The following is a 17,316-nucleotide window of genomic DNA, read 5'->3' as shown; positions in this document are numbered from 1 at the left end:
GATAACAGGAGCAGGGTGTTTCATAGAATGTTCTTGAGAGAAAAGGTTCCTGTGAGAAAATTGCATGTGAAGCAGGAGAAAAGAATAAAAGAATGTATGCTATGCAAGGAGTAATAATAACATGATTTTAGGAGCAAGCAACAGAAATTAAGTAACTATAAAAGTAACTATAACATGAATATCGATATGTCCTTTACTAGATCATGCATTTGTCTCCTATCCTGTGCAAAAATGTTTTCTGTGGGATAACGCCTTTAAGTCAACCATATTAAGGTTCCTTTTTGAGGTCAATGTGTCTCACCATGTACAGTCAGGTCCATAAATATTTGGACAGTGACCGAATCTCTTGATTTGGGCTCTGCAGGCCCTATCTTTTTATTTAAAATGAACGGAGATGCAATTGAAGTGTAGACTTCCAGATTTAATTAAAGGGTTGATCAAAAATATCCTGTGAAATGTTTAGCAATTGCAACCGTTTTTCTATAAAGCCTCCTCATTTCAGGGGCTCAGAAGTAATTGGACAAATTAACTTTACAGTAAATAAAATGTTCATTTTTAATACTTTGTAGAGAAACATTTGCAGGCAATGAACACCCTCTTCCTGGAGAGTGTTCTTCACTTGGGTGGATGTTGTGAAGGGGTTTTTCTTCACCATGGAAAAGGATTCTGTGATCATCCACCACTGTTGTCCTCTGTGGACCTCCAGGCCTTTTTGAGTTCCCAAGCTCACCAGTGCACTCTTTTTTTTGGCAGAATATACCAAGCTGTTGATTTATCCACTCCTAACATTTCTGCTATCTCTCTGATAGATTTCTTCTTTTTTTTAGCCTAATGATGGACTGTTTCTCTTCCATTGAGAGCTCCTTTGACCGCATTTTGTGGGTTCACAGCAACAGCTTCCAAATGCAAATGCTGCACCTGGAATCAGTTCCAGACCTTATACCTGCTTAATTGATGATGGATTAACAAGGGAACAGCTCATGTAGCCCATTAAATAGCTTTTGAGATAATTACCTTTGGTCCCTTTAAAAAGAGACCGCTACATATTAAAGAGCTGTAGTTCCTAAACCCTTACTCCAATCAGGATGTGAATACCATCAAATTAAAACTGAGAGTCTGCACGTTAAGCCCATATTAATTATATAACTGTATCTTGAATATGTTTTGGTAAACAGCTAAAAATTCCAAAACTTGTCACTGTCCATTTTTTTCTGGACCTAACTGTATATGGTAATTGTAATTATATGGGCTCCTTGTCTTTTATTATTTGGGAGGCTTTGTAGCTTGCTCTATTTTAAAGCTGACAAGCTAGAAGTGCACTTCCAGACAAAACTTTAAACTTAGATTTCTCCCTGTTGGAGCATTGCTTTGGGCCATAAAGGTATCAACTGGCTTATTGTTTAAAAGGCTACACAGTCATATCAATGATTTGGGGAGTTAAAGTTTCCGACAAGTTCCCTTTTAAAAAGAGGTTCTGTATCAGCTGAGTATTGTAAGCGGTAACATACCTCATCCTATAGAGTAGTCAGAATATCAGAATTATAAGGGTATGTTCACATGTTGCATTTTTTAAGCGTGTTTTCCTGCGCCAATAACCGGAGTGGTGTTGGGAAAAATGCTGCGTACAGTACGCGCGTTTGCGTTGTGTTTTTTTATGTGTTTTTGCTAATGTTTTTCACCTATTGAATGGGTAGCTACAAAATCGCTAAAAGAATTTACATGCTGCGTCTTGGTAAAAACGTAACAGGGCTCAATATACACCCAGAAAAAAAACTGAACTTGTGCATGAGATTTCAGAAATCTTATTGATTATTCTGGCACTGTAAAATGCACATAAATACGCTGCATAAAAAACTGCAGCAAAAACACCACGTGTGAACATACTCCCAAGACTTCCCTAAGTTTTGTGTGATTCCTGCTATCTAATATAATTTACAGTAATCCATTATCATGTACAGTTGTCATGCTCTCTTCACAATGTTATACCACGCAGATCCATTCATTCCCACCATACAACACAGGAAACGCTCTCACAAATCACTCAATCATCTGCTCACTCTCTGTATCTTCCTTCTATTAGTCGCAGGTGATATTTCTCCCAACCCAGGACCCTCCAGTAATAATAACGCTAACTCTTTCCCTGTTACATTCAGAAACCCTGCTAATCTCATTAATATTCCCTGCATATCTTCTGTCTCATTCAACTGTGCCCTTTGGAATGCACGCTCAGCATGTAATAAACTCTCTTACATCCATGACTTTTTCCTCTCTAATTCCCTCAACCTTCTGGCTCTCACTGAAACCTGGATCCAGCAGTCGGACACCACCGCCGCTGCAGCTCTCTCCTATGGTGGCCTACATTTCTCTCATACTCCGCGACCTGACAACAGATCAGGTGGAGGTGTTGGTCTCCTTCTTTCAACAAAATGTACTTTTCAGGTTATCCCCCCTGTACCTTCCCTTATCTTCCCTTCTTTTGAGGCCCACACAGTCAGACTCTACCGGCCCTTCTCCCTGCGAGTGGCGGTTGTCTATCGCCCTCCAGCTCCCCCCCGTCAATTCCTGGATCACTTTGCTGCCTGGCTTCCAAATTTCCTATCCTGCGACATCCCCACGATAATCATGGGAGACTTTAACATCCCAATTGGCGATCCTCTTTCCCCATCTGCCACGCATCTTTTATCACTAACCTCCTCCTTCGGCCTTTCACAGCTTGCTAATTCTCCTACACATGAGGACGGGAACACATTGGACCTGATCTTCTCCCGGCTTTGCTCAGTACATGACTTTACTAACTCTCCCCTTCCACTCTCTGACCATAATCTTCTTTCATTCTCTGTCAAGAACTGTGACTCTACTCAAGACACTCCCACCGTCCACACTTATAGAAATTTACGCGCCGTTAACACCCAGAAATTTATAAAAAGGTTGCAATCATCATTGGCCCCAATCTCCTCCCTCTCATGTCCCGACTCTGCATTGAAGCATTATAACAAAATAATGCTATGCGCCCTGGATGAAGCCGCACCTCCTACACAAAGAAAAATTCGGCATAGACGGCGACAACCCTGGCACACGCCTCAAACACGTCTTCTCCAGAGGTACTCCAGGTGCGCTGAATGGCTGTGGAGAAAATCAAATCTGCCCGAAGATTTCCTCCACTATAAATTTATGCTGAAAACATATAACTCTGCCCTTCACCTCTCCAAACAAACCTACTTTAACAACCTCATAATCTCACTTTCCAATAATCCTAAACGACTCTTTGACACATTTCATTCTCTCCTCAATCAAACATCACAGGCCCTGACCACCGACCTCAGCGCTGACGATCTGGCCAATTATTTCAAAGAAAAAATTGACCATATCCGACAGGAAATTTTCTCCCAATCCCCAAATGTTATGCATGCTCTCCCCCGTCACATTGTATCTTGCTCATTTTCTGACTTCGAACCAGTCATGGAAGATGAAGTGATCAGGCTCCTTGCATCTTCTCGCCCTACCACCTGCACCAGTGACCCTATTCCCTCACATCTCCTTCAGTCCCTTGCTCCAGCTGTCACCACTCACCTAACTAAAATTTTCAACCTTTCCCTCTCATCTGGTATCTTTCCCTCTTCTTTTAAACACGCCAGCATACAACCATTACTTAAAAAAACATCCCTCGACCAGAACTGCACGGCCAACTACAGACCTGTTTCCAATCTTTCCTTTATCTGTAAACTCCTGGAACGCCTGGTCCATTCCCGTCTAATCCGCTATCTCTCAGACAACTCTCTTCTTGACCCTTTACAATCTGGTTTCCGCTCTTTACATTCTACTGAAACTGCCCTCACTAAAGTCTCTAATGATTTACTAACAGCTAAATCTAATGGTCACTACTCCCTGCTGATTCTCCTAGATCTTTCTGCAGCATTCGACACTGTGGATCACCAGCTCCTCCTCACTATGCTCCGCACTATTGGCCTCAAGGACACTGTTCTCTCCTGGTTCTCCTCCTATCTCTCTGACCGCTCCTTCTCTGTGTCTTTTGCCGGCTCCTCCTCCTCCCTACTTCCCCTTACTGTCGGGGTTCCTCAAGGATCAGTCCTAGGCCCCCTTCTTTTCTCCTTATACACCGCTCCTATTGGAAAAACAATCAATAGATTCGGTTTTCAGTACCATCTCTATGCTGATGACACCCAATTATACACCTCTGCTCCGGACATCACCCCTGCATTACTACAAAAGACCAGTGATTGTCTTTCTGCTGTGTCTAACACTATGTCCTCCCTCTACCTAAAACTGAATCTGTCAAAAACTGAACTACTTAGTCTTTCCTCCCTCCACTAACCTACCTGTGCCTGATATTGCCATTTCCGTTTGTGGCTCAACCATTACTCCCCAGCAACAAGCCCGCTGTCTTGGGGTCATTTTTGATTCAGATCTTAATTTCACTCCTCACATCAAATCACTCGCTCGTTCATGTCATTTACACCTCAAAAACATCTCAAGAATCAGGACTTTTCTCACCTTTGACTCAGCAAAAACTCTTACTGTAGCTCTTATTCATTCTCGTCTTGACTATTGCAACGCTCTACTAATCGGTCTCCCTCTTACTAAACTCTCCCCTCTCCAATCCGTTCTGAACGCAGCAGCCAGGATCATATTCCTCGCCAACCGCTACTCCGATGCCTCTTCCCTGTGCCAGTCATTGCATTGGTTACCCATCCAATATAGAATTCAATTTAAACTTATCACGCTTACTCACAAAGCGCTCCATGCTTCAGTACCCCCCCTACATCTCCTCCCTTGTCTCAGTCTACCACCCTACACGTGTCCTCCGTTCTGCAAATGACTTAAAACTAAAATCCTCCATAATCCGAACTTCCCACTCCCGTCTCCAAGATTTCTCGTGTGTCCTGCGCCAATTCTCTGGAATGCACTACCCAGGACAGTTCGATTAATTCCCAATATCCACAGTTTCAAGCGAACCCTAAAAACACATTTCTTTAGACTGGCGTATCGCCTAAACACACTCTGTCCGTCCCAGTTTTCCCCCATATTAAAATCTAATTCAACTTCGGGTTCATACCAACCATGCACATAATAGCCTCTGTCAGGACTGCACACATACATGGACTGGTCGTCAGCCAGTATTATTATTTATCCTATTCAGTATATCAAGGCTGCATTATACAATATATGTACTTTTTACCTTTTGTGTCTCCCCCATTTCCTCATAGACTGTAAGCTCGCGAGCAGGGCCCTCACTCCGTTCGATATGAGATATGCTTATTCTGTATTGTCTGTATATGTCCCCCCTAAAATTTGTAAAGTGCTGCGGAATATGTTGGCGCTATAAAAATAAAAACTTATTATTATTATATCTCATACACAGTAGTATTAAACCCTCCCAGAAATGTATTACGGTTTATGAAAGAAACATCTGTTTTATATCCATTTTTTCATCTTTTGTAGAAAAATGGGACCCAAAGCAATTTACAGCATATGAGGTATTTCGGGTGAGCCTCATAACATCTGAGCTGATAGTACAAGAAGCAGAGACTCAGAGGAACGGCATAAAGGCTATATTCGATCTACAGGGATGGAGAATAGCTCACGCATTTCAAATCACCCCAACTATTGCCAAAAGGATTGCTGCAGTCATGACAGTAGGTGGCAAATGGGAAAAGAATAAAGAAAGTCTTATTAGGAACACAGAAAGACAAAGACGTACAGACATATAGCATAGGGAATGAATGCTTGTCCCTGTAGATGTATATGAGATTTCATGCAATGTATCAAATCAATGGAGTTCAGAAATCACTTGGAGTCAACTGCATGTAGATTTATACAGCTCCAATAGCAATTAAAGCAGGGATGTCAAACTCAAACACACAAAAGGCCAAAATAAAAAAGTTGGACAAAGTCGTGGGCCAACCAGTATACGGTATTATGGGCCCCACATAGTCCTCCATAGAGAATAATGGGCCCCATATAGTCCTCCATAGAGAATAATGGCCCCACATAGTTCTCCATACAGAATAATGGGACCCACCTAGTCCTCCATACAGTATAATGGCCCCACAAAATCCTCCATGCAGAATAATGGCCCCACATAGCTTTCCATACAGTATAATCAGACCCACATAGTCCCCCATACAGAATAATGTGCCCCACAAAGTCCCTCATACATTATAATGGGCCCCACATAGTCCTCCATACATTATAATGGGCCCCACAAAGTCCGCCATACAGAATAATGGCCCCACATAGCTTTCCATACAGTATAATGGGCCCCACATACTCCTCCATACAGTATAATGGGCCCCACATACTTTTCCATACAGTATAATGGGCCCCACATACTCCTCCATACAGTATAATGGGCCCCACATACTCCTCCATACAGTATAATGGGCCCCACATACTCCTCCATACAGTATAATGGCCCCACATAGTCTTTCATACAGAATAATAGGCCCCACATAGTCCTTCATCCAGTATAATGGGCCCCACATAGTCCTTCATCCTGTATAATGGCCCCACATAGTCCTGCATACAGAATAATGGGCCCCACATAGTCGTCCATACAGAATAATGGGCCCCACATAGTCGTCCATACAGAATAATGGGCCCCACATAGTCGTCCATACAGAATAATGGGCCCCACATAGTTGTCCATACAGAATAATGGGCCCCACATAGTTGTCCATACAGAATAATGGGCCCCACATAGTCGTCCATACAGAATAATGGGCCCCACATAGTTGTCCATACAGAATAATGGGCCCCACATAGTCGTCCATACAGAATAATGGGCCCCACATAATCCTCCATACAGAATAATGGGCCCCACATAGTCGTCCATACAGAATAATGGGCCCCACATAGTCCCCCATACAGAATAATGGCCCCAGATAATCCTCCATACAGAATAATGAGCCCCACACAATCCTCCATGCAGAATAATGAGCCCCACACAGTCCCCCATACAGTATAATGGGCCCCACATAGTCCCCCATACAGTATAATGGGCCCCACATAGTCCCCCATACAGTATAATGGGCCCCACATAGTCCCCCATACAGTATAATGGGCCCCACATAGTCCTCCATACAGAATAATGGAACCCACATAGTTCTCCATACAGAATAATGGGCCCCACATAGTCCCCATGCAAATAATGGGCCCCACATAGTCCCCATACAGAATAATGGCCCAACATAGTCCTCCATACAGAATAATGGGCCCACATATTCCTCCATACAAATACTGGGCCCCACATAGTCCCCATACAGAATAATGGTCCCACATAGTCCTTCATACAGAATAATGGCCCCACATAGTCCTTCATACAGAATAATGGCCCCACATAGTCCCCAATACAGAATAATGGCCCCACATAGTGCTCCATACAGAATAATGGCCCCTATATAGAGGTGGTGGTTCTAGTGTCGGGGGTCAAATATAATCACCCTGCGAGCCAGATTTTGCCCATGGGCCAGAGTTTGACATGTATGACTTAAAGGGAGTTCTTTACTGAGGACACCAGGTCAAAAGTGGCCTGTTCTTTCTCTTATTTCTATTCCCACCATTAATTTAATGTTAAAGTGTAACCATCATTTTAATTTTTATTTCATAAATCAATAGTACCCATGAAAATAAGCAACTTTGTAATATATATTATCAGAGAAATATGCTTCTTTCTCTGCCAGAATTGATCAGTCATTATCAAAATTCTCAATTCCGAGTTATGCAAATTGCTTCTTCAGAGAGGAAGAGGACTTGAACCCTATAGTGCCTCCTGTTGGAAGCAGCAATCCTACAAGTCACAATTGACCCTTGCAATATGACTTAGGATAATAGCCAAATCAGAATCTCAATTTGCAGACACGGTGTTTTGGGGTATTGCCCCTCATCAGTGCAAAGTATGAACTGATTTGGATAGATGAGAGGCTCTGGACTGAGGTCTAAGGGGTAAGGGGTAACGTTTCCCCTTGTGGAGAGAGACATACCGGCTCTGGCATGCCAAGGTAAGGAGGCTTATTCGCCCTGCAATGCTCCTCTGGGAAATTGAATATGCAAATTGCCTCTTCAGAGAAGAAGAGAACTTTAACTATAGCGCCACTTGTTGGAAGCAGCAATCCTACAAGTCACGGGTAAAACCTGTACTCAGTGAAGTCAGACTTTCCCATTACTGAGGTAGGAGATGGCAGTTGCTATGAATAAGATTCTATGAAGATAGGAGTAGGAGCAGGGAGGAGCTCCGCCTCTAGCTCCTCCCTCATTCAGTCTACATATAATTCTATTCATAGCAACTGCCAGCTCCTATCTCAGTAATGGGGAAGTCTGTCTTCAGTGAATACAGTTACACTGAATACAGTACACTGAAAATTATTATTATTATTAATTATTAAATTATTAATACAGATCTTACCTCAGAATTGAGATTTTTGATAATGACTGATCAATTCTGGCAGAGAAAGAAGCAGATTTCTCTGAGAAGATATATCCTAAGTTGCTTATTTTCATGTGTACTATTGATTTATGAAATAAAAATTAAAACGACTGTTACTCTTTAAGGATTCAAATAAATCTGACATCCCTCTCAGTTAATTCAATTATTTCTTACAACCATAAAATAGTAATTACCATTACAAATGTACATAAAAGATCGCTGGTAGAAAGTTGTTTATTTTTGTGATCAGTTTCCTATTACAAGGATAATATTGTTTTATTTTAACCTGTCAGTAACCCCTGTGCAAACAGAGGTAGTGCGGGATAGGGCTGTGTGCATTATTTTAAATACCTATAACAGCGCCATCCATTGGGCCAATACTTGACTTTTAATTATGAAAATTAGGTTTGCAAGTGCACACAACAGTGCACTTGCAGGCTATGGCTCACCTTTGCTTATCCCTGTCGGCGCCACTCCTTGCTTCTCGATTGACAGTGGAGAGCAGTGGAGGTAACGCTGTGCTGTAAAGTTTCTGTTATCACTGTCAATCAAGAATCAGGGACGGCGCTGGTTTAGAGAAGCAAAGAGAAGCCATATACTGCAAGTGTGCTGATATGCCCAGCCGTGCACTTGCATACCTAATTTACATATCAATAAATGGCGACTTTCAGTGCAGCAGATGGTGCTGTAATAGGTATCTATGATACAGTTTTATACTTCCCTATTCCGCAGTGTGTTATTGACAGGTTCCCTTTAAAGGCAGTGTGTAATCTGGTTTATGTTTCGTTCAAACACCCCAAGATACTGACTATCCTGAAAATGCTATAACTTTTAGTGGTACATCTAAAAGTTCAGAAGTTTCTGATGATGAAACCTGTGGTAGGGTGGCATTTAAGCAAACGTGAGTTGCAGTAAAATCACAGAAATATAGCAACAATATCATGACCTCAGTCTCCTTGTGGCCGTGCAATCCGAGACTGAATTGAGTCACTTCTTAAAATAAAAAAGAATTGTCACAAAAGAGCGAAAGACTGAAAACTGAGAACCTGTCACTAAGTTTTTCCCATATGAGGTAATGCCAGTACCTGTAAGCCCTGATATACAGCATAATATGCTGTATATATGCCCCCAATCCGGCCTGCAAGACAAGAAAAGCAAATAAATATGAAATAAGGGGTTAATAGGCACCAGTCTCCAAAGTATTGTGGCTGGCTGCTTGGCTCAGTTTCCCGGTGGTGCAAAAGCCAACAAATATTCAAGCAAATAAGAAGAGAATAGAAAGGCAGCAACTCACCGATCCTGTTGCAATTGAAAGTCCTTTATTCCAGAAAAACTGCTAATCCATCAAATGGTACGTTTCAAGGCAAGTGTGAGCAGTGCAGGGAGAGGGTAAGTGGACGACGGCCGTTTCGCACCTGTGTGGTGCTTCTACAGGTCCAATCACCTGTAGCAGACCCATAGAAGCACCACACAGGTGTGAAACACCCGTCGTCCACTTACCCTCTCCCCGCACTGCTCACACTTGCCTTGCAACATACCGCTTGATGGATTAGCACTTTTTCTGGATTAAAGGACTTTTAATTGCAACAGGATCGGTGAGTTGCTGCCTTTCTATTCTCTCCTTATTTGCAAGACAAGAAAAAGACCTTTCTTTACACTCCCCTATGGGGCGGTCCGGACCGATGGGCGTCGCTGGTCTTGATCCGGCACCTCCTCTCTTCTTGGGATGCCGTCCTCCTGCACTGCTTAATGTGGATGACACATCCTACATCATCTACACAAGTTTCCAGCACCGCGCTCCTGCGCAGGCGCACTTCTCTCTGCCCTATTGAGGGCAGAGGAAAGTACTGCAGTGCGCATGCACAGGCGCTCTTTGGCCTTTTCCTGCGGACCGGACCGCCCCGTAAGTGGGTATAAAAAAAGGTCTTTTTCTGGTCTTGCAGGCCGGATTGGGGGCATATAGACAGCATATTAGAATGCTGTATATAAGGGTTTACAGGTACTGGCCTTACCTCATGGGACAAACCTGGTGACAGGTTCCTTTAAATGATAGAACATAGGGGCAAATTGGTGCACGAAAACTGTACAAGGCAAAATGAGTATGTCTTGGTAAAACATGCATATGCTGACAAAGTATTAACATTTTGTGATTTTATCTTTTTATTCTGTCAGGACTCTTTCCCACTTAAAGTCCGAGGGATACATCTTCTAAATGAGCCTCTCTTCTTCTATCCTGTATACTCATTAATCAAGCCATTTCTTCCTGAAAAGATCAAGGAAAGGGTGAGTGAGCTGAAATGGCCCAGCAGGGATACCGTACTGCTGACACTAGTCTGAGGACATTGTTGCTGATACTCTTAGCTTATGTGCATACTTTTTTGAGGAGTCTTTTGGAGCGGGTCCACTCCAAAAAATGTTTGAAGGACTCTTCCTATTGATTTTCTTTGAAAAACGACTTCCTGGTCATACGTTCAATCTTCATTGTTTTTAATTATCTTCAAGAAGTTGTCCCCTGTCTAGACCAGTGATAATTTTTAGACCGATAATAGAAGAGCGTTTGCACATTTATTTTTTCGCTGGGTAGGTTTACATTAGGCAATGATCGGCAGCGTTTGTTCTGGCGATTTGTTTTTTAAAGATGCCCATGCTCAAATCAGAACAGTTGGTCTGACCTGCAGATTTGTGTAACGGGGGCCTTCTGAAACTTGATAATTCCTATATTATTCAATTTCCCACACATTTTTAAACCACTAAATTTAATTCAACAAATCAGTGATTGCATAGGTAGCCGCTACAAAATGTGACTCTCCCGGGACTTGCAGACAAACTGACTGTGGGTCACAAGGTACAAGAAGTTGGAATATTCTAGATAACAAATTTGTAGTTAGACAAAGAGCAAACTGAGTCCTAAGTTCAGATTTTACTGCTGATTTGCTGAGAAAATCTGCAAGAGGAAATATCTGATCTGACGCTAAGAGTAGATACGACAAGTCTAATTGTCATCATGGATAATATCCCTTCTTATGTTCTTCTAGGTCCATTTGCACGGTAGCAATTACATACCAACTCTTCATCAGCATTTTGCAGAGAATATCCTCCCCCCAGAGTATGGAGGCACGGGGCCGTCAATGAATGACCTTTGTAAAGAGTGGACTGACCACATCATGAACTCTGAAGACTACCTGCTCAGTATATCTGAGAGTGAATAGTCTCCGGCTCGTCCTCGTACTAGAAATGGAAACACAATTCATGAATGTTTGAGTAAAGATTCAGAAGAAGTGGAGAAACTTCATGTCCTCCGGTGCTTTACTCTGAGAAGAGGAATCATACATTCACCTGGTGGTTTCATGTTTCCAGGCCTGGACGTTTCCGTCACATGAAGCCACGGTGTCACATATAACATTCCATTGTGGAAATCAGGATTAGAAACATATTTTTATTAGTGGTAATCGGATCGTAATGTGAAAACATTTCTATTGTGTATATGTCTTTTCATTTCCTTATAACATTTATGTGTTATTTGTTTTTTTTTGCATTTAATAGGTGCTTATTCTACACCACTAAATCATTTCAATTTTAATAGGATTTTGTGAAATATGAACTGAAGTTACAATCTCATTTATGGTCCTGTACTTGATAAGCTAAGAGCTACTAATCCGCTTCCAACGACAGCAAAATATTGCAGATCTTCATAAGAAGCAGACTTTTATTCAAATGTTAGTGCAATACTTCATAAGGCGATGTTCCCACTATGAGTATTTGGTGAGATTTTGTTGTTGCAGATTTCCTGCAGCATTTCCTTTTTTTTTTTTCTTCGTCTTTTTTTATCGCATTTGAGTGGGTTTTTTTTCTATGCATTTTTATCACATTTATAACGCCGTATTTTTGGTCTCTTTTTAGTCTATGTTTTAACCCCTTCACACCTGATGCCTTATATTTACATCATTGCCCGTGTCCCTGCCTTTGATGCTTCTTTCCATGCACTTGATGGCTGATTTAATCAGCCATCAAGTGCCACTAACAGCCGTGGGTGAATCCAAGATCCACCTGCAGCTCTTAACCAATTAAATGCCGCTGTCAATCACTGACAGCGGCATTCAACACGCGCAGACAAGAAGCGCGTCATTGATCCCATCCATGCTGTGGCTGAGATTCATAGGAGATCTTGATTTTTGCTACACATTGCAGTGTTGATGCTCTGCTATGTATAGCACAGGCGATCGGATGATCGCAGCTTCAAGTCTCCTAAGGGGACTATTAATTACAGTAAAAAAAAAAACACAGAAGTTCAAATCACCCCCCTTTTGCCCCATTAAAAATAAAGCAAAAAAAAATGAAACATATTTGGTATTGCCGTGTTCAGAAAAGTCCGATCTATCAAATATAAAATAAATTAATCCAATAGGTAAACGGCGTAACGAGAAAAAAATCAAAATGCCAGAATTTTTTTTTTTTGGTCACCGCAACATTGCAATAAAATGCAATAGAAAGTGATCAAAACCTTGTATCTACCCCAAATTGGTAGTATTAAAAGGGCTCAAAAAATAAGCCATCACCCAGATCCCGAAAAATGAGAATGTTATGGATCTCGGTCTCAGAAAATAGAGACAAAAGAAAAAAAAGAAATTTGGAAATTTGTCAAGATTTTATTTCACCACTTAAATAAAGAGCTATACATGTTTGGTATCTGTGTACTCATACTGACCTGGAGAATCATATTGCTAAGTCAGTTTTATCATATATTGAACATAAAAAAAAACAAATAAAAAAACCATTGGGGAATTGCAATTTTACCGCACTTGAAATTTTTTCCCCGTTTTCCAGTACATTATATGGTAAAATCAATGGTGTCTTTCAGACGTACAACTCGTCCAGCAAAAAACAAGCCCTCATACGGCTATATGGCTGGAAAAATAAAAAAAGATTGACTCTTTGAAGAGGGGGTGAAGGGGCTAAACAAAACGACTTTGTTTTTTATACTGCCTGGTAGTTGGTTTTGACCAAATTTTATTGATACGGTCATGTGCGGATTACATGCGTTTTTAGTTCTTTTGTAAAAAGAAGAGCCCTCCAACCCTTAATAATGAAATATTACGATAATTGTAAGCTGCTGGAAAAGGATGGAGGGAAATTGCACTTTTTGACCTTCCTATAATCTAAATAGTGATATAAACCTGCTCTTCTATAACTAGGCAGATTTATTAGCTGGTTGGGTGACAACCCCTGAGGGAGCTGTACACTTCTTGAATGTTTGTCACTTGTTTATGAGAACAAATATATTTGTGAATTTAAAATGATACTATAGGTAAGAATTCAAATTAGTTTTCATTTTCTGCACCCAAAATCGCCCTTTATGTGCCGAAATACAAAAATCTAGGAGCTTACATGTCCATTTCCGACCGTAAGAACATAAAAGCCTCTATAGTTGTTGGCATGTCTGATGTAAGCCTCAATATATTCAGTATCCTTGAGGGAGCATTTATCTATACAGAGAATTGCATCATGACCACATTTTTGTGCATTTACAAAGCATATTTTTGTTTACAATGGTTTTCAGTCACAGGAGTTGTACAGAAATATAACATAGAGAACAAACAGGGTATCGAATAGTCAGTGTTAGGACGAGTAAATGAAGTAAATGGTATGTACGGTCAACGAAAATATGTATAAAATATAATTATCTCATGATGAGCTGTGAAAGTGCCTAATAAAGTAAAGTACCTTGTAAGGCGGTGGTCCCTAACCAGTGGGTTGAGAGTCACACGTGGTTAGCGACACCCAACTGTTTCGCTTGAGAACTCCGTCTGCCAATATGCACTAGTGCTGGCACATTACCCATTCTTACAATATAATACAGACATATATTAACCCCTTAGTAGTGCCAAAAGTCTCAATTTGAAAAGGTATAAAACCCATATGCCAATATTTTATGATTACTTATACATTCACGTTTAATATGCATCACCTCCATTTTTATTGAATTTGACTTCCCACCACCATTCCAGGTTGAATGTGGCTTTCAAGGCACAAACGGTTGGGGACCACTTCTGCAAGGTTTACTTAAACACGTGAGTTAGCCAATCATATAATTTCCTATTTGTTTTTACCATTGTGCCTGTAATTTTTAAATGTAGAAATACTGTATTTTATATAATTGATGAATAAAGATTTTATCACTTGAGAATATTTAAAATGTTCATGAAAAATAAAATACAAATTCAATTATAAGTCAGTGAGATCCTTGTCTTATGTGATAAAGCTGGTATAATGTTGTTATATATAGAGGCCACAAAGATATATGTGAACTGATATGATGACCTTATTATAAAGGTTTAGTCCACTTTGGCTACATTTAAATATATTCTTGATTTATAATCTGGTGTGTATACAGTTCCATTGTGGATCTATATCTATGTTACAAACAAACCTGGTGCAGTTAGATCCTCCATTTATACTTCCTTCCATCTGACCACTGCTAACTAATGTACATTTGATAAGTATTGATAAGTACATACTACATACTGAGGATGCTGGAACCCAATGCAAATCTGTATCTTGGCATTCCTCCTACCATACATGATTTATAATGCCTTTAGGTTCCCTCAGATACCAGAGCGTACATGGGACTTCTTCCTTTGCACCCCAGTAGCTATGCCCTGGGTACACTGCCTGCTTTTTAGATTCCTAGCTTTTTTTTCTAGTTGCATGTATAATAGCTAATGAGAGATCACAGATAATAATTTTATAGTAATGGGGATAGGATGATGTAATCTTTGCAGCTGATGGCTACAATCACAGAGAGCTAAATTTCATGGGCGTTGGTGACGAGCTATGCTTGGGATCTACATCTCACTGTTATGGTAGTGGTGGAACCACTGTGCAGTGGGCCAAGGAGAGCTTGGTGGGTGTGACTACGTGAACACCTGACTCTTCACTAGAGCCCCTGATGGTGGGGTTAGACTTGGCTCCCAATGGACACCAGGTGCTACTCCAGGGCACATCTCGGACTCACGACAGCTGACCCCCAAGGAACAGGTAGCTTGAACTACCTGGTGGGAGAGTATAGCTGGTACTGGCAGGCGCAGGATGGTAAGGCTGTAATACAGATAGACACTGGCAGGGACGGGCTGGTATACAGATGGGCACAGCAGGTGTAGGCTGGTATATAAATGGACAATGGTGGATGCAGGCTAGTATGCTGATGAGCACAGCAGGTATACAGATGAACACTGGCGGGTGCAGGTCGGTATGCGGATGAGCACGGCATGTATATAGATGAACACTGTCAGGTGCAAGCTGGTATGCAGACAGAAGGACACAGCTGATACACAGGCAGATGGGCAGGGCTGAAATGCAAGTACGGGCAGACATGTACTGGACTGGTAGACTGGAGGGTACTGTGGACCAGCCAACCAGCAAGCGTGCAGGGGACTAACAATACACGTTGCACAGGCACCTCCATTCAGGTGGAGGTGCCTTAAATAATAAGTGTCTCCCAGCCATTAGCTGGGGACACTAGGACAGCGCACGCGGTCCCATTAAGAAGGAGTAGCACGCGCGCCCTAAGCACAGTGCTCGGGAATCTGCGCGCCATGTGCAGACCTTGTGCAGCAGCCGGAGAAGGAAGGACAGGACAGGAGCCGTGGCGGTGAGTTGGCGTCCCTGCTGGGGGAGGGGAGAAGCTTGCAGGGACGCTCTTCTTCAAGACTGTAAGAAATCTCTCCAGGACGAGAGGGGTATGGATGTTCTCCCTAAGCTCCCACGACCTCTATTCGGGACCAAACCCCTTCCCATCCACAAGAAAAAAGATTTTACCTCTTACCCTCTTGGTGGCCAGAATGTTCATACCTTAGAGTGGGCCCCCTTGCGGGTCAGAGCAGAAATAGGAGCAGTTCGAGAAGAGTAATGCGGAATGAACTGGCGGTAATTATTAGCAAATCCGAGGAACCGCTGGATAGGTTTCAGACTGCCTGAACGGGGCCACTTCAGGACAGCGGACATCTTCTCAGGATCCATTTTCAGACCGGTCTCTGAGATGATATACCCAAGAAATGGAAGAGAGGTCTGCTCGAAGACGCACTATTCATACTTGCCGTACAGACGATTCTTCCTTAATCTTTGTAGAACCTTGTGAACTTCCCTCCTGTGCGTAAGCAGATCGGGAGAAAACACCAAGATGTCATCCAGGTAAACTACCACACGTGTAGACAAGGTCCCGGAAGATGTCGTTCACCAGTTCTTGGAAGACTGCAGTGGTATTACAGAGCCAAAACGGCATTACATGATACTCATGATGGCCATCATGGGTGTTAAAAGCCATCTTCCATTCATCTCCCTGGCGTAATCAGATCAGGTTATACGTCCCACACAGGTCGAGTTCGTGAAGACTCTGGAACCTTTGAGACGATCAAATAACTTGAACATGAGGGGCAGATGATATTTATTCTTGATCGTTATTTGGTTGAGTCCTCTATAATCGATACAGGGTCAAAGTGAGCCATCCTTTTTGTTTACAAAGAAGAAACCAGCTCCGGCCGGGGAGGATGACTTCCGGATTAATCCCCTAGCTAGATTCTCTTTAATATACTCGTGCACGGCTCAGGTCTCAGCCTGAGACATGGGGTAGATTCGACCTCGTTGAGACGAGCCAGGAAGACGGTTGATAGGGCAATCATACAGCCTATGAGGTGATAGCACCTCAGCCCCGCTTTTGTCGAAGACGTCAGCATACGTTCAATATGCACCTGGCACGCCGGGTAAATTTGATGGAGAAGCCGGGAGTCGAGCAGGACGAATGGGAACTAGACAGATCTCATGGCACTCCTTTCCCCAACTGAGTACTTCTCCAGATCTCCAATCCTAGACAGGCTTGT

The 17,316-nt window shown here is 42.1% G+C and overlaps 1 protein-coding gene across 1 annotated transcript in view; it reads left to right on the top strand.

Annotated features, from left to right (window-relative positions):
* Positions 1-14,671, top strand: part of TTPA (alpha tocopherol transfer protein) — a 48,487-nt gene extending 33,816 nt beyond the window's left edge. Inside the window, exons 3-5 of the mRNA XM_073679356.1 lie at positions 5,461-5,654; positions 10,616-10,726; positions 11,479-14,671. Of these exons, the coding sequence (XP_073535457.1) occupies positions 5,461-5,654; positions 10,616-10,726; positions 11,479-11,652 (479 nt within the window). The 3' untranslated portion in view covers positions 11,653-14,671. The remainder of the gene's footprint in view (positions 1-5,460; positions 5,655-10,615; positions 10,727-11,478) is intronic.
* The last annotated feature ends 2,645 nt before the right edge of the window (positions 14,672-17,316 follow it).

Source organism: Phyllobates terribilis, unplaced genomic scaffold (genome assembly GCF_046119375.1).
Source record: "Phyllobates terribilis strain yellow unplaced genomic scaffold, ASM4611937v1 Scaffold_4__5_contigs__length_816908805, whole genome shotgun sequence".
In the NCBI taxonomy this organism is placed as follows: Eukaryota; Metazoa; Chordata; class Amphibia; order Anura; family Dendrobatidae; genus Phyllobates; species Phyllobates terribilis.
Note: the sequence above shows the minus strand (reverse complement) of the source record. Positions and strands in the feature narration are given on the sequence as shown.